At 37.4% G+C, this 19,234-nt stretch overlaps 1 protein-coding gene across 3 annotated transcripts in view; it reads right to left on the bottom strand.

The window, feature by feature from the left end:
• Positions 1 to 19,234, bottom strand: part of igf1ra (insulin-like growth factor 1a receptor) — a 123,729-nt gene that overhangs the window by 101,769 nt on the left and 2,726 nt on the right. For 2 of the 3 annotated variants that reach the window (XM_055173321.2, XM_055173322.2), the window contains exons 1-2: positions 18,673 to 19,203; positions 3,321 to 3,884 (exon numbers count right to left, since the gene is read on the bottom strand). In XM_055173321.2, the coding sequence (XP_055029296.2) occupies positions 3,321 to 3,884; positions 18,673 to 18,766 (658 nt within the window). In that variant the 5' untranslated portion in view covers positions 18,767 to 19,203. Of the gene's footprint in view, positions 1 to 3,320; positions 3,885 to 18,672; positions 19,204 to 19,234 lie in introns of those variants that run through there. The other variant, XM_055173323.2, reaches the window with a different exon arrangement.

The following is a 19,234-nucleotide window of genomic DNA, read 5'->3' as shown; positions in this document are numbered from 1 at the left end:
TTCCTGTCAAATTTAAAGGCAGATTTTTGCTCCTGAATAAAAATTATAAAAACCAGACAGTTAATAATGGTTTTAAAGTACTTTTTATTCAGAACATGACAAATACAAATACTAAAATCTTGTTTTAATGTTCAAGCATCTGTATTAAATGTAATATATTTACAGTACCTATTTTGTCTGCTGTGTTCCGGGCTTTGCGCGTCCAACATTACACAAAAGGAAAATGTTTACGCGCATTTGGATTCCATGAGTACGTCCGCGTAATCCACATCGCAAAAATCATAGGGCTCTACTAATAAATGAATAACTTGCCTCATCTTACTCCACTCCTTCAAGTCTAATTTACATTGTGATTGTAAACCAAGAGCGCGTGCCGCATCCGGAAGTACTTGCGCAACATTATGCACAGTGCGTAAACATTATCGAATTTATATTGGTAAATTATTGTTATCGAATTATTGCCCAGCACTAGTTATGTGTATATTATATTGCATTTCTGTCAAGAGATCCTTCTAAAAGTTACACAGTGTACCTTTAAATACTGCTGTTTATGATTGTTTAATTAGATTAAATATTTCACTGTTACCACTATAAGACGCGACCAAGCGAAATAATTCAAATGTTTTGTGCATTGGTTCGATTGGTAAAAAAAATTTGTTTACAAATCAAACATCATTTAGCCGTAATCATCAACAGGTCCTTCTTCTGTAATGTAACAAAAGTGTTCTCTATACTGAAAATTTTATTGAAAAACAAGGTGATAAAAAGTTATGGCTGATTTCTGAGGAAGAGCCAGTGAATCGATTTTAATGAACGATCACAAAGACATTGCCTAGCGTGTGCACAATAAAAACAGCAAAGTTAAGAGAGTCAATTTTTCTTTCATATCGAATTTAAGTGCATTTAAAATGAATGTTACTGTGCGTCAGCCTCAACATGAGAAAACAAGTCTGCGGAGGAAGTTGCTCCTGACTTTGACTGTCTATCCCTGCCAATACCTCTCATCAGTTACCATCTTTTTCACCAACGCTTGTGCCTTACAAACACGGCGCTGTCGACAGCTCATAAAGCATAGGGAAATGCCAGGGTGTGATTTTCATAGACAAATTGTACGTTCTTTTTAATGCTGCGTGTGGTAACGTTGACGGGAAGCGCACACAATCGGGCAGGTGGCAGTTTACTGTTCGGGGAAAACACAGATCAATCAGCTGGAACATTAGCTGGTCCTTTATGCGGCGACTACCAGCTATCAACTTTGTTCAGGTGTCTGAGCCTTAGATACAGGAGACTCACACCGCCCCCCACCTCTGCAGTGGCAAAAACAGCATTAAGATTACCATACTGAACAGGTGTGCAGGGGGAGCAAGTGCTGACACGAAGTGGGCGGCACTGCCGGGAAGAGACTGTATCAGCAACACAGAGGGGAGTCGCTAGAAGAAAGGACACTCGCTCGGAAAGTTACGGACTACCGTGGAATAAATTTCCCTGGAGGATACACAAGTCCGCTACTGTCCGTTATTGTTCGATTCAAAGAATTACGATAGCAACAACAAACAATCCGTCTGGAATGGAGCGCGTTTCTAAAAGGGTTGATTTCCTTTGTTTGTTTTCAGGCAAAGGAAAGGCAATTCTAAGATTGTCTCTCCGAGCCTGGAACTTGCACGTTTTGCAGGTCTTCTGAAGGCCACGGGTGGGAGAGTGCTCTAGTGTTCTCATTCATTATGCTTTTCCCACCATTCTTGTATGCTTGGGAGAGGAAGAGCCTTGAAGCAAACATTCATAAGGGATAGTACACTTTCCCAGGCATTCCCAGTAAGGGATATGCTTGCATTCATATCTATGGACCTCCTGGCTATAGAGATAAAAATCCTATCCTATCTAAAGCAACAGGCTTTAGTGCGTCTAAGTACCACTGGGAAACCTGACCATGGAAGTACACCTTGAAGCCAAAGGGGGTTACCACACCCAACATTCCCAACAATAAACACATCAATAGTTTACAATAGACGAGCTTTGAACCTAGCACACACAAAAATATCTGTAAAAACAAGCGTCAAATTCTAATTCCATGTTTGTTTGTGAAACAATTTGATAATCACAGAATTACCTAGAACCTCAAAATGGGAAAATGTGTGTAAATTGACCAACCCGGTCCAAAAATATAGTGATAAATAAAAATATAAGCAGTGACGGGTCAATGACGTTGACGTTAATGATTTTGTGTCCATATGGTTCAATTTAATATAAAAGCGTTAACATTCCAAAATAAATTGGCAGATTACTTGCACACATTCTCTTTTTTGAGGAACAAGTCTAAAATTTCTGGTTTCATTTCATTTTGAAAGAATATTTGGGGGAAAATTGCAAAAATGTCAATGTGGTGTAACCGGTTTGTGTCAATTGGTGTAACTAGTATTTTTTTAATTGAAAATATAAATATATTCATAAAAATGTGGAATAAAATATAATCATCTAGTTTAGTGTAATATGATTTTTTTAAATACATTTTTACATTATTTGTCAAAGATTGTTTAGAAAACAGAGCTGTTTTCAGCATATCTGTCTGGACAAATAATACAAAAACGCATTAAAATGTACATTTAGAAATAACTAATAAAATTATATTTTAAAATGTTTTTTATGATGATTACGCTTACATGCTATCAAGGTGGATAAAATATTTAATATTTCTTATTCTTTGGCGCAATTGGCGGTTACACCATTTGACATTTTCAGGATCATTCATCTTGCCAAACCGTTTTTTTACTGCCCCAAAAATGTATAAAAATCAAACTGGATATATTTACAGATTCAGAAGTGCATAACAAATAGCTCTGTGACAAAAAGTTTGAAATCATTGAAAGAATAAAGGTCATTATTAAATAGCCAATATTTTCTCCGTAGAGCTCCTAAAACAACATCCCTTCAGGCCACAAAATGTCTTGTTTTCTTTTCAATAAAGGGAGGACAAATAAAGGACCTTCCATCCTTCAGCTAATGTCAAAGCCTTTAATGAATTGGTAGACAGTCTAGTCATAACTCCCCCAACAAAAGATAAATTACACTTAACAAATATTTACCTGACAAGACCCTGCCAGAGAAACATTCCTCCAGTTCCCAAGAAAAACAAACATCTACTCCATCAGTAGGCTACTGCTAAACTTATGCAATGAATAATTTGCAATTTTATCCTCGCTTAATTTTCCAATTCATTATACAAATTTCATGTAAATGATTGACGTTAAATTCTAACTGGAGTGAACCCATTAGAAATAAAATGAGGTTCAGGGAAAGATCTTGTCTTATTATTCAGTTCTTACCCTTCTGGCAGTGGTTCGATGTCCAGCAGCGGGAGCTGTAGTTGTCATTAAAGCTGGTCCTGATACATTGCGGCCTATCTTCCATTATACCTGGACAAACATCTCCACACTCCTTGGACTGCTTATTCCCATTAATGTAGTTGTTAAACTCGGCATCCATAATGAGGGACCAGTCCACCGAGTCCAAGTAGCAAAGCTCCGGGTTCTTTTCGATTCTGATGGCGCCTCTGGTGATGTTCCTCAGGTTGTAAAGGCCGATATCTTTCAAGCTAGTCATTTCGAAGATGACCAGGGCGTAGTTGTAGAAAAGGTTGCGTCCTCGAATGACATTGAGGTTGGGGAAGAGCACGCTGAGGCTGTCCAGGCCGGAGACACGGAACAGGAGAAGGTAGTCCGTCACCATGGTCAGCTTGGGGAAGGACAGGGTGCGAAAGTGCTCCTGGTTGAGGTTGTTATTCTTGTCTCCAATGAGGAGGATCTGCAGGTAGCCCTCCACCACCGTGCAGTTCTCCAGCTTCTTAAACTCACTGATGTCATTGCGAATGTCAATGTGAGGACCACAGACTGTAATGGAAAAGAAAGAAAAGTTTAGTTGGACTTTTTAAATCCTAATTTAATTAAAAAACAATAGTATAGACATTTATACATTTGATATACGCCATGCACTTTCAGTGACCTATGTGTAGCAATCTAACAATTTTATAGAAGTATTTTTCCATTTTTGCTAAAATAAAAATAAAGTAAACTTTAACCAAAACACTTCCAGATGGTTAAAAGTAGGCGTGTAAGTAAAATATTGTCACATGTGAGTATTTTTGTTTGGCAAGACTATCGATTTTCAAAAAACAATGTATTATTTGCCAGTTGTTTCGTTTCGAAATTTACATCCCGACCACTAGATAGCATTCTTCTCGCCACAATTTTTTTTGCAAAGGTTGCATATTACATGCAACCTTTGAAATCTGTTCTCAATGACAGATTTCCGAAAATTGTATCTAATTATATGGGTGATTCTTGCGAAATTAGACTTATGAGGTGTCATGAAACATTTTGATAAAAAAGTAAATGCAAAGTAATAGTAACAAAATAAGAAGCATACAATTACAAACATCTCTTCACATACTATTTTGCACATAATTTCAAATTACATCATACAAACCAATTTTGTTGTTTTTTACCGCATTTAAGGAGAAAGTGTTCATTACCGCAACGTGTCCATGACTGGATTTGGGTTCTTTGACATGGAAATATTTATAATTAAAAAATCTAAAAAATAAAAAGCTTCAGTGCATGTTATACTATAAACATTTACAGTAAAGAAACTTGTGGTATTTGGTGATCATTGTTAAATGTAGAGACAATATTAAGGTATATAAATGTGTCCAAGACCGATTTTCTCATCCTCCGCAACAATTTTCAATCATTGTTTAAGCCCTCAAGGAACTAACATTTTCAAAAAGAAAATGATGAAAAGGACATAACTGATTGAAAAGGACATAACAAAATGGCTACCAGGTAAGCAGTTCATATTTTTTCACTCCAGATAAAAGTTGAAATTTTGTTTGTCATTGTACCTAGACAACATTTTAGTTCTCATTACCGAAACATGAGATTGTAAATGCATATATTTAATGTAATATCATGGTGCGGTAATGATAATTTTTGATATTTTTTTTTATACAACAGTTCTTTCTGGTTCTCGAATCTGATTGGCTAAGAGCAATACGATATTGTACTGATAACGGCACTGTAACCCCTTCACCTTTCGTATTATTCCGCCACCTAGTGAATGGAGGTCCTAAGCAGGCTCATCTCTGAATGGAAAAACACAGACGCGCTGTTTGAATCACTCTCCGTGTGTGTGTCTCATTAGTTTACTAGCTCATAAATCAGTCTGTGAATCCCCAATCAGAAGTATTATTCCGTCAAAGATCAGCGCTCTTGGATGTTACGTTAAAGTTAATGGGAGAAATGTCTTGTCACATCGTGTGGACGCTTAACACTTGGAAAGAGGAATATAAACACTCGTTTTTTTTTCTGGAGCTATATCTTTTATCAGAACGCGAAAACACCGTGGAACTGCAGGTAAGCCCCGCAGCTTTTAAATGTGGACATTGATCATTTACTTTATCGTGACGTGACTATTAAAACATGTTATGAGATATCGCCACTGGTATATGTATAAGCAGCATGCAAAAACATCTCTCTGACACTTATAAAAAACCGTTTTGTATAGTACTGACAAGAACAAAGTTTAATAATAATAATCGAGTGCTCGTATCGCGTTAAGAATACATGAGAAAGCAATAGTAACGTTACACAAGTATAGTTTTATTAACTTTTACCTCGCGCCAAAACAATAACAACACAAAAGACACTAAATATGAATAAAAAAACAAGTACAAGTTTGATCATGACACCAAATACTGCTGATTTGATCTCATTTTAACGATCATCATAAACAAACAAGGCCAACATGAGAGCCAGGGAATCCCTTTCAGAAATGTAGCCCAGAGAGGGCGGTGGTCAGCGGGGCGAGTGAACACTGATGTCCGCTCATGCTTTGGTTCTCATTTGTACCGAATCTCACTAAGCAAACGTTCAAACAGGCGCTATCTTTACTAATCGACTGCAGATTTAAATATAATACAGATACATTCTCGACTGAACTAATCTTAAAACTACACTTTGTGACCAAGAAACAGTAATATAAAGAAACGGCTTTTCCGTCCATTGAGTTGTTATGAGCTTCAAAGCAGCCGAAAGTTTTACCTGTCATTCTGGCCGCCCTCAAATCCGTGGCGGATTAGTTCTCAAACAAAGAGGCTTTAAAAATAACTCCGTTGTTGTTTTCTAGTTTTCGTTTTTCAAACGTGTGCCGTCGAACTGTTGTATAAAAGCAATATCGCTCTCGGAGTCGTGTGATATAGCTCTATATCATCACGGCTGTGATTGCCTCCGGCACTCGGCCTGCGGCCTCGTGCCTCTGGCCTAATCACAGCCGTGATGATATAGAGCTATATCACACTCCTACTCGAGCGATATTGCTTAAATATAATTCTATGGAAAATATGTTTTAAATCCTCTAAAAATAATGGTTATAGTTAGTTCAGACCTTTATATGTGCAAAAACAAAAATCACTTCAAGGGCTTTTTAAAAAATCTGATGCTGGACACCTTCCAAGTCTGGATCACCCATATTCCTAAAATAGTAAAATGCCCAAAATACCGCCACGCTTTACAGTATCGCAACATATTGCACTGCCACCCCTGTATCGGGATATGTATCGTATCGCGAGATTCTTGCCGATACACAGCCCTAGTTAAAAGCATGACTCTGGATGTAACTAAAGAAAGTGTCATCCCTCTTAAATTGTTTTTGAAAGGCTTTTTTTCCACAAATGGCACATTCTTTATTATTACATAATTCTTGGTGATTTTATCTGTCATTTGCAATTGTTAATAATTTAATACATTAATTGCATAATTTATAACCTGTTTGGCAAAGAAAGAAGCGCTCTTAAACTGGACTTTTATTCAGACTTGCATGAATGTGATGCCAACAAGCTACAAATACTTAACCAAATGGAAGATAACACTGTTAAACAGTAGCAAAAACCTAACAAGAGAGACATGGTGATAAAATATGATTAAAGGTCAAGATTTACATATTACAGCCTTTACTACAGCCTATATCTACTGTAAAGGAAGTAATTCACACCATGATAACAAACAAATGTTGCACAGTAACTCCATCCCACATAAGTTTCGAGTACTGTAAAGGAAAACTATTGGCAGAAGAAATGTCTTGACATATGAGCTACTTTGGCTAAACCTTTTATGTTCTTAGAGAGGCTTAGGTCACCGTATTTGATAGTTACTATAGTAAATATCAGGGCTTCAGGAAATGCTTTCGAGGCCATAGACGGAATAAACTTATCAATGTGTTATTACAACAAGGATTAAAATAAACCACTGCAAGGCAGAGAAGCCTGTGAACTTTTCAGTAACGCAGAAAATTTAAGCAATCCGAGATCGCCTTGCATGCACTATTCTAACAGGATCGCCTTGCATGCACTATTCACGCAGTAAAAAATAACACGATTCATAAATCAAAATCTCCTTTACTGCTACTCCGGGATCGGTGTGCCAAAAATAGTGAATGTTTAGTTTAATCAAATAAATAGCCTTTATTTGCTACTGACAGCTTACTACGTTCATCCACATTTAGAACGGAAATGATTGCTGCACGAGAAAAGAGTTTGCTTTCCCGTATCAGTGCAAGTGCCCGAGGGCCGAACTTGGGAGCCATGGAGATGCATGTCTCCTTTGTTTCATGGCAGCATTTTTTCTCCTCCACAATCCAAAGAGAGCGAGGAGAGCCGGAGTGATTCCAACACAAAGACTAATTTGTTTGTTGGTATAGAGAAACTTTAGACTTCAGTTCCGGTTGGAACCATTAATAAATCAGTCTGGCAGAAGACGGAAAGGGAGATAAAGAGAGATGGTGTGACACAGAGATGATGTCTGTCAGCTAAACAACAAGAGAGTGTTTAAAAGCTAATTTATTCATTTACATTAAGAAACCCATTTGCCTAATAAGTCAATTAAATTAATGTACAGAAATAGATTCTCGGTTTAAACAAAGAAGTAGGGCTGGTCTAAATAAAAAAAAAATTCAAGGTTCGGTTCAAAGCTTCGTAGGGAGGGAGGAAGATGAACATATTATTTTCTGTAATAGAGGCAGGAGTCTCCCTGTGTCTGTCTGTTTGCATTTTTATTATGTTGATAACCGTTCATCCTATCGATTTCAGGCATGACGGGTTTTGCTGTGGACCAAAGAGAGTGCAGTCGCATTTTTGGGTTGCAGAATTCTGGGAATTTTCAAGGCTTGAAACTTTCCATGGGAATTAACAGGAATATATGGGAATTTACAGGAATATGTGGGAATAAACAGGAATATGTGGGAATTAGGAAAAAATTGCCTAAATAATCGAATATTCTGGTCCAGCCCTAAAATGATGATGCTTATTTAATCCAGATGAACATTGAATATACATAATGCACAAGAAAAATATGATTACAAAATAAAAGCCTTACTTTAAAACGTTTAAAATCATCAACTAGGCCCGATTTTGGCTACTACTACTACTATACTACTAGGGGTGTGCATTGGCACTGCCCTCACAATTCGATTCAATTACAATTCGCCAGGTAACGATTCAATTCGATTCTACGATGCATCAGAATTCTACTGTACACAACAAGGCAAATTTTTCATCAGTCAAGTAGTAAAGTCAAGTGCAACTATTCTCAATAAAAACGGAAGCTTAGCAGCTTTAAGAAAATGACAATTATATACCTGAGATGAGAATTTTACACACGGCATAAGTCTTGTCTAGTTTACCATTAACTTTGTAGAATCCGAAGTGTGCCCATATGTCTGTTTTCCATGGAAAAGGGTGCGTTTTTATTGTCCACTCGAGGCCAGAAAATAAACAGTGACATAATCGATTATGGCACTTTGCTGCATCGATGCTGAATCGGGCATGCGCCCATTGCGATGCGTCGCCGAATCGATTATTGTTGACACCCCTAACTACTACTACTACTACTACTACTCACACACACACCAAAAAAAGGCCTTCTAGCCTCACAAACAAAACAGGACATATATACAATGCATGCTGATATAAAAACAAATTTAAAAGCCCACATCTCCAAAAACTGCCACACATGAAGAGTGCAGCCAGCTGTCACAAACATGCCCACCAGTTGACCTCCACACTGAATGAACCAAGGCCAATGTGCTCCTCCAGTTCCTATTCCTCTTCTGAAGATCCAACTCTTCCGTAAACACAGCCTGTTTGAGGGTCATCTGGCCCCCAACACACTCTTTCATGTCAGTATTGCTTTCAACAAATCAGACTTTTCAGCTAACACTTCCAGTAAGTGCAACAGGGGTGTACTTAATTGAACCTTTCCTTCTAAATTGTGAGTAGAAGAGAAGGACTGTTTAACCCGACCCATTTATCAATAGTGAACGTCTTAGCTGCTTGGGCATTAAACATCCACATTACTGCAAAAAGCTATTTTACAGTCTATTTTATAGGGATTTGGAAATCTCGTAGACACTGCCGTTACCGCCTATAGCCCGCCAAGTCGTTCAAAAAGTCATTGGGAAATCTGCCAAAAAGCTTTACTGTTTGATCTCATTTGAACATGAACAGAACTGTGAGAAAGCCGGTTAAAGCTGAAGTATGGTCCATTTTTACCCGTATGCGAGGTCCGCAAGGGTTCACCATCAGAAGAGTGCGGGCGCACTGTATGCACACCACCAAATTTTTGAAACCCCACGTACATTCTACACGTAGGTCGTGCATGCATAGAATGTAGCCCAGGAGACGCATTGCATTTTGTGTAAAAAACAGACTATACTACAGGCTTAAGGCGTTTACAATTGTGACCCACTTACATAACTTTGGTCAAATTAAAAGCAGGTCAGTTGTTCGAAGTAAAATGGAATTATGTAAATGTGCTTAAAACAGTTGACATTTTTAAAAGAAAAAAATTATCCCACATTTTCCTACTCCACCTCAGCACCTAAAGCCCAGCAGATTAAGGCCGTTTTCACACTGGCAATTCCAGTGCCATACCGGGCACGGCTCACACGAACAACTTGTAATGTGAAAGCTTTCATGCGAAGCCGGGAGCGCACAGGAGTACCGAACCCGGGACTACCCCAAGGAGGTGGTCTAAACTCGGTTGCAATGAAACTCTGGTGTGGTTCGCGTTAAAGTGAAAGCAAACCTTGGACTCAGTTGTGCATTCATCCGGGAAGTTAAGTCGATCACACAATGCGCGATTACCATGACAACTGCACATATCACTCTCTCTGCTGTGCATGATAACACCAACATATTAGAAAAACAAAAATATGCTTAGTCGCGTTGTGATTTATATACTGTATATGTGTGTTGGTGTTGACGTGAGATTACGCAAGTGAACCTGGCTTCGATAAAATTAAATTAGTGTGAAACCAAACCAATCCTGCGGGGGTGCCAGCAACATTCACACTCGGGCTCGGACAAAAATTGACCAGTCGTCTATTTAAGAATAGAAAAAAGCAGCTTTACTTTTGTTAAAAGCACCTCTGTAGTCTTCCACACTGCAAAAAATGACTTTCTTAGTCTTGTTTTCAGTAAAAATATATATCTAAAAATTCTTAAATTAAGATGACCTAGGAAAATAAGTCTAGTTTTTAGACAAAAAATATACAATTTAAGCGAATTAGTGCTTAAAACAAGCAAAAAAAAAATCTGCCAATGGAATAAGTACAATTTTCTTGAAATAAGTTTACTTTTTTCATAAGCACTTAATTCAAGAAAATTTTTCTTATTCCATTGGCAGATTTGTTTTGCTTGTTTTACGCACAAATTCACTTACATTTTATATTTTTTGTCTAGAAACTAGACTTATTTTCGTAGGTCATTTTGCTCATCAAGAAAAAAACACCTTAATTTAAGAATTTGTAGATAAGAAAAATACTAAGTAAGAAAGTCATTTTTGCAGTCCATACAGTCTAGTGATTTTCACAACATGGCACAAGCACACCAACATGAAATGCAGCTCCTGTTGTTTATATTTGATAACCTCTTACTCATCATCCACAAGAATCTCCGTTCCTATGGGATGAATACGGAAAAGCAAGGCTTCTCCGGTGCCCATCTTGAGATCCCATTTTAACTGCAGCTTGCTTAATCCTGGGCTTCATCAATCACTCGTCTGTCCATTAGATCTTATGTCCAAATGAATAAATACTCCGCTATTTATTTGCAACCAAAAGCCTTGCGATACACGTAGAGACCTTAATTGCAGCTGTTAAAAAGACCTACAGAAAATGACAACCCTTATGGGAGCGATTCATATCTTCAAGAGATTATCAGAGGTTACCGAAACCGCTTTGAGTAATCGTTCTCGGAAAACAACATAATTTCAGCAGTTTCCAGCACTTGAAATGTTTTCTGGTGGGGAGCTGTTTGGACACTTCCTGCTTTTTAACTTTATCATTTACAACATAAGTACTAGACTTTATTGAGTCTTTCCATGCACCTCTAGCCTGTACGAGTCCTGAACGATGAACACAACAAAAATCCCATATTAGTTAATTAGCATTTTCTGGCCCAATTTCAAAAAGTTAGTTTACATTAGACAGCTGAATTGAGGGTGATGGGGCACAGGGGAGCATGAGGAGTTCTTCCCGCTCGCACCTGCCACCTCAACTGCTGTTTAATCCTCCACATGCTGGAAGTCATCTGACCAGTGGTCTGGTGCAAAACTTCCCTTCAATGGCCCTCACTTCAAAAGCATAAGCTCATATGTCAGAGCCCAACTAGTAATACAACACCTCATGCCCCCCCCACCTTCTGTGCTGCTCAGCTAGCAAAACCCATCCGAAAGATTCAGGACAACATGGTATGTTGCTGAGGTAGAGGTTTACGAAAGATAGGGGTCAACTTATGGTGAAACAATAACAACACACCCACATGTAACAACATGTGAAAACTTCTAATTACTTTATATTCACGGTTGGAGTTTGAATCTGTGTATCTTTAGTTATTAAAGTTAAAGAATGCAGTTTAAACTGTTATTATACTTGTGCTTACATCGGCTTAATATGCAAACTCAGCTATTTATAAGCTTTTCACAGGATGAAACATCTTTTTCCAAAACCCCCCAATTCATTTATTCCACCTATCAATTTAGTTTAAAAGCTAATATATTACTCTTAAAAATAAAATATTAAATTACAAAACACAAAAAAGTCATAAACAGGTAACAATGTGGGCACATTCCTCATGTTTGATGGACTATGGGTGGTCACTGCACAGGCAGATAATCTGACAGCCTACTTTAACATTTAATTTAGCAACATATACCCCATCTAGCAGCTTACTGAAGCTGTAAGACTGTTCAACCTTTCACGCTCCTATAAAGAAATGCACTAGCGCAGTGACTCAAATTCAGGGGCAGCAGGAGTGACTCAGACGTGCGCCGGATGAGCAAGCACGAACGTTCCCACACCGGGGGTGAAGCACGAACGTTCCCACACCGGGGGTGAAGCACGAATGTTCCCACACCGGGGGTGAAGCACGAATCGGCAGAGCCAGAACAAGGGCTGAGGAGACTATAAAATGAAGACAGAAATAATAAGAGGAGACCGTTGGTCACTACAGGGTGAGCTTGAGTCATAGGAAAAGATGTGAAGGGCGTGCAAGCACTAAAGAAATACGAAGCGTAAGATACCACGGTATTGAGGTCAAATGTATATAGTTTTACCTCTACTTTGTACACCCTACAGACGGTTTCAGCAGCAACATAAACAAATGGCTTTTGTGGTCTAAATGCAACTTCTGGTAGACTTCCACACAGAAGTCATTTTACAGCAGTTTATTTCTGATAACAAGGGAAATAAATGATTACTTCCGTTATCATATCTAATACGTATCAACTTTTACACGGAGCATACCTAACTGTGTAACATTAAATGCAATATATAATGCATAACAATGTATATAGGTGCTTGAATTCTTGCCTGGCTGCCAAAAAGAGTCTTTAGCAAATTAAAACATTTTATTTTGACAAGGTATTTGTTTTAGACATCAGTTTAGCCACTAGCTAGACCGATAAAAAAATACAGACCGGAAGTTTACTTCGGTTCAGGGGCAACGGTTGTGTGTCCGATAAAACGTTCTATGGGCAAATTTGACTTCAATACTAAAGTATTTTGATTTATAGTCAGTAACATTTTTACATAATTAGGCCAGTAGGAAAAAAAAATATCAACATCATAATTTTGATCAATAAATTTCAATAAAACTTTGATTAATAATATTTTTGCATTCACAAAACTATTTTTTGGTTCCTCAAAATAAAAATGAACTTTCACGTTTGCCAATTTTACATAATTCTTTCATGTTGTGATAACTTTAAGTTCACTTTGTTAAATAATTTTTTTAATATAGTTCATTAAATAAAAAAAGTGCGTTTTATCAGCTTTACTTAAAAATGATTTGTTCAGCCAACATAGCATTGTTGCATAAAAGTAACAGATTAATAAAACCAATACAGACTTGCATCTCATTGGCTGAGGATTTTGCAGTGTATTATGGGTTTTTGTCGTTCTTGCACCCTCTTGCAGAAGTGTAGCACCATTGGATAGGTACGTGAGTAATAAGTGGCCAAATATGAGTCAATGAACTTGTTTTGATATATTTTAGAACAAAACAAACAAACAAACGGTTTGGAATGTTACATTGCATTTCAAATATGTTTGTGATATGTTTGATAAACTGTAATAAAAAAAAAGTGGACTTAATTTTTAATTTAAAAAGTTGGCGTTTATAAAATGGCATAATTCAAATTTTGTGTCATCATTAACTCTTTCGCCGCCATTGACGAGATATCTCGTCAATTAAGAGAAAACGCTTCCCCGCAACTTATACAACCCGGAAGTAGCGCCTCATGTGAAAGAGAAAGAACTCCGTGTATGTTTTAAAGATCGCTCTGCATCTGATCTCCATCAAAAGTCCTTCGCAAAAATGGAATTATCTCAGCTTTTTGCTCAAAATTGGGTGTTTTTGAAGAAACCTACCCATGTTTGAGAGGTGATTACAAGAGAACTAATGAAGGTAGGATGAAACGTTTTTTTTTTTTTTTTGAAAGCAGAGGGTCTGTTCTTTCATCTGAAATATTGTTTGTTTATATATTTAAAGAACATTTTCTGGAAGGCAAAATTTTGTGAAAATCATGAAAAATGATGGCGCTGGCTGGCAACTTTTTTTTAAAACGCTGGCGGGGAAAGAGTTAATTACATTTTTTATGTTTACAGTTAACTTTAATTTGTTGACTCTACAAAGGTTTGTTAAGTTTACCTAAACTTCTTTTGTAAAATGAACTAAATTATTGTTTGTTGGGATTACCTAAACAAATTGTGTGGAACCTGTTGACATATTATTTTTAATTAAACCCAACATTTCATTTTTTTATATATATATATATTTTTCCAGAAGTCATTTCAATTTAACAAAGTACACAGGATACAGGAGACAAAGCCAACAGACGCTTATGTTCATGCAATCCAGTAAGAGTTAAACATTTCTCATTCTTCATCACTGCAAAAAAACGAAGAAAAAAAATGCTGAAATATTTGTGTTTGTGTCTGACACAGCAAAGTGTGTGGCATAGTGTGTGGGCACCTTTAGTCACCAGAAGAATGAGCAACACTGAATTTCACATACCAAAGAAAGCAAAGATGGGCCATGAAATAACCAAAAATTCCCCAAACTTCCCCAAAATGTTTCACCTTAGTGACAGCCCTCTCATCTTGCCTTTCAGAGCCAATGAACACTGTTGAAATCACAGATCAACGGCTGCATCTAATGTTTTACATTTAAGCCTGTGGAGATGTGGCTACACATAAAGGGCGCACTATCCAAACCAAACCACGCCCAGGCGCGTTTGACCCCCAAAGCCTGGTTCGTTTGACTAGTGTGATTGCTAATCAAACTAGAGGGCTGAAACGCAGTTCAACTGGGCTCAGGGGCGGAACGCATTTGGTTTAATTCAACTTAACAATATTAGTTGACACAACAGTTTTTACACAACTTTTTTTGAGTCAACTTATATTTTTAAGTTTCAAAAAGAGACGTCAATTGAGCGGCGACCCACCTTGATCTGCCTTCGTAAAAACTTATGTAAATGTCTAAACTCCATAAGCGACAGACCAACTATAGGCATGTGAGAGGGCTGTGTGTCATCGCGCACCAAATGACTCCAAATAAAAAACACAAGACATTACGATGGATATCAGTGTTAAGAGAACGCTTTACTGCCTGCTTTGTTCAAAATAATCGCATCCTAATGACGAAAGCGTGCCTGGGCTCGGATCTATAAAATTACAGTTTGAGTGGGGGGGACAATCACGCTGGTTTGGATAGTGTGAGTGCGCCCAAAGAAATTAATGTCTATGGATGAGGATGTGGGTGGTATTGAACAACTTAAGTTGAATACATTTTTCTTGACTCTGAGACACATCTTGGTTTGAGCTCAGGAGTACAAGGTTCAAAGTTATGAAGAAGGCTGGCCCTTAATAGAACTTTTCTTATAATACCAAGAGTCAGACAGAGTCTGAAGCGGTAACCGGCGCTCTGCTGCCGGGCGGTCCAGAGGCCGCCCATGTGAACAGCTAAGCCCAATAAAAGAGTTCACAAACTCCCTACTCTTCAAATCAACAAAACCATGCCTGTTTCCTTCGCTTGTGTATTTTTACATGCTCTATTTTCAAACCTCATGTTTCTCCTCTCTCTCTACCTCTCTCAATGAACCATAGAGTCTTGTTTGCCATATACTTGGAAGAAATGGCATGGAAAGTTTACTGTGGTGAATTAAATTACATTTTATTAGTCTTACCAGATTATTAAAATGAAAAGGATACAAAGACCAAAGAAAGATTTTCAAATGGAGCATGGTCATTTATTTTAAGATGGAATATTTTACAAGCTTTTCCTTTCATAAAGAATAAGTGTTTACATTAAACAAAAAAAAAACTCAATGCTGAGAATTTTAAGTAATAATCAGGAAGCTATGATTTTTTCTGCATTATACCACAGGGCTGTTAAATACTTTATTCTGATTGGTTGAGAAATGTGCCACAGGTATGCATTATTTACGCACACCTAACTTGTTATATACCTTAAAAATAACCACCAGAGCAATGTCAATGGTAACGTGGTATAAGCGGAATAATTGACTTAGGTCCTTTTAATTATTTGAAAATATATGCACTCCACATCGTGTCGTGCCGCATTACCATAATAATAATAATTTACGGCCAGTCATCAAATGATCTTAAGTCATCTTAATAACTTTGAAGTAATAAAACATCACATCAGTGGAATGAAACTGGACAGACAGTAAAAAAGGAAGTAGAGCTATATGAAACTTTTTGCTCGCATGGAGGTCAGTTATGCGTCTATGCGACAAATTATAAGAGAGACGCACAGGACAATGGAATGACGGAGTCCAAGAGTGAGAGCTTATCCCCCCACCCAATTCTCTCTATAGGGCCAGTGGTCCTGGGCACTGCAGGGTGCTGAGAAACAGACCCCCCTGATATTCACAATGGCCTGGATGTGGGACTGGCCACTCCGGTCAATGGCCTTGAAATGCGCCCTAACTCCTTTTGAATGTAAATGTGGGCCATTCTAGGGTTTAAATTCACCTTCATTATTCTACAATGCAACACCCAAACAATCACTATTAGGCATTTGATGATATATAGGCTGCAGGTCTATTAAAATACATTCTACAGTATGCTTGTAAAGTGTGGAAAGACTTAAATGGTACAGAAATGACAAAAGGAACATCATGCTGTCATCAAAAACATCTTTCATCCTCATGTAAAAACACAGAGATCACTGAGAGGGCCACTTCCAATGATTGATGGGTCCAGGTTTACATTCTAATGCAATTTTATGATAAAATAAGGGCTTGTGATGTACATCAGGAATGGTCAGTTGAGCAAAAATCCCACACTGTCCAGTTGCTGTCCATATTACTGACTGGGTGCTGAAGCTCACGTAGACCATAGCATTTCTGACACACCTTTCTCTTGCTTCATGTGCCAGTTAAAAGAAGTGAGAAAATTTTAAATCCCTGGCTTACTCTTTCACACTGTAAACATCCTAATTTAAAATGTGTCTGATAAAAAGCACTACTATGTTTAAATACAAGAAAAACACACAAAATCATACAAGAATGCGCTTATAAATGCCAACAAAAAAATCCTAATTATACAACATTTAAGGGGGTCCAACTTATGCACTTTTTGGGAATAATCCTTTTAAAAAAAGTACTGGTCTAATTTGGATTTAAACAATTTGTTGTAAACAATTTGTATTTTGTTTGGTAGTAAAATAATCAGTTAATCCAAATAGTCTTGCCAAACCCTGCGGGATGGGTGTTTTGCTTTTACATAATTCTTTTTAAAATTGTAAGGTTTGATTTTATTTCCTACAGCTCTTGAGTGTAAGATTTTTAAAATTTTTGTCATAAAAAAACATTAACATAACCATCTGTTGATGTTTAAACCAAATATTCCCTAGCAACTACAGAGATTTTACAGTAAAACATCATAGTTACCGCAGTTAATGTTAATAAATCAAAAGCAAAAACACTAAATAAATGACATTTATTACGTATGGCAGTAACGCCAACAATTCTTGTAACTATGAAATTTTGGTAACTATGCTTAGTGTGGTTAAGTTTAGTAAGGAATACTACACAACATATTTATGACTACCAAATAAAGACCAATAAAAACAACCAAAAAAGGAAGAAGAAATGCTGTTATATAAGTATTTAGTTAACTAAATCAGTCACTGGCTTATAAAGGTGATATATTAGGTTATGCCAAAATTGCACTGCGTTACAAGTTTTAATTTCCAAGCGTTAAAATATAACAAATGTACGCAACAGTTGAACCCTGTGTAAAAGTCACAGTCCTAAAGCAAGTACACTATATGAGCCTCGTGGGTATATTGCACAACGTAAGAAAACACGTAGTCAGTGTTTAGTTTCTCCTCGCGCATTTTCCTGACTGCGTGACAATCGTGGCTTTACTAATCTTACTATAACGTATCAAACCTTACTGTCTCGAACTAAATTTAGCCTAGACTGTGTGTTAAATGCTCGTGAGAGTTCATGCTTGGCTATCAGAGAATTGTTTACCAAAACTTAGTTACTGGGTTGATCTTTTTCACATTTTCTAGGTTTCTAAAAGCACCGAGGACCCAATTATAGCACTTAAACGTGGAAAAGTCAGATTTTCATGACATGTCCCTTTTAAACTAAGAGGAACATGCTCATGTAACCTCTAAATATCAACTTGATCTGAATCATGTATAATTCAAAGAGCTTACTAGACTTACAACGCATTCAGCATCACAACAATTAACTGATGGGCCTATAGACTGTAGAATTAAACATACTTGGCCTGTGTCTGAAGGTTTGTTTTTTTATATATTTAATTGTATATTTGTAGGTAGTAATTCACGTATTAATTTTAAGGTCGTGTATGACAAGGCCCACGTTTTGAAACGCTCAATTTGGACGGAACATCTAAAAACGTGCATGCTGATGAACTCATCCCCAGCACACATAGCCATAAGCAACCTATGTGTACATAAACGCACTAAAACAATGAATGAAACAAACAAGAAAAACAAAATACAAATTGTTGATAAAATGAATTATTTTATATTCACATAAAAAAGCATAAATCCTCATTTACCTTCTCCATGCGTAGACCACGAGCAAATGGTGAGGAGAAACAGCAGAGGACCCCAAAATAAGGTCCAAACATCCCTCGCTGTTCCAGATCTCATTCCTAATGTATTACTTAAATTCCCCAAAAATATAAAGGTCGTGACGCAATAAAATGCAGCAAAATGCGCCGATTCTTTAAACCAAGTAAAAAGTCCACAAGAATCCGCTTTTGATGATGAGAAGATAGTTCCACTCGTGAAGATAACGGGAGGCAAGGAGAGAGTAACGTTAGATAAACTATATCTGGTAGTAATTATTTGAGCTTCCTTCAAGATAAATCAAAACATCTTGTTATTCTTGCCAGCAATGCAATGATGCAGTCGTGTCTAATAAACCAGCGGAACCACGATTTTCACTCAAGCGATAATCTGCATCTTCAGCCTCCATTTCTTGAAAACCCGAGAGGGACGCGCAGTACGTCGAGCTAAACTAGCGGTTTCTCTTACGACAAAACACGGTATGCAAATGTCCCTGTGCCAATTTGATGAATCAGACTATATCGATGTACACAGAAATTGCTTGTCTGA

The sequence above is a fragment of the Misgurnus anguillicaudatus genome, chromosome 15 (assembly GCF_027580225.2).
Source record: "Misgurnus anguillicaudatus chromosome 15, ASM2758022v2, whole genome shotgun sequence".
Classification (NCBI taxonomy): domain Eukaryota; kingdom Metazoa; phylum Chordata; class Actinopteri; order Cypriniformes; family Cobitidae; genus Misgurnus; species Misgurnus anguillicaudatus.
This window is presented reverse-complemented; position numbering and strand designations above follow the sequence as displayed.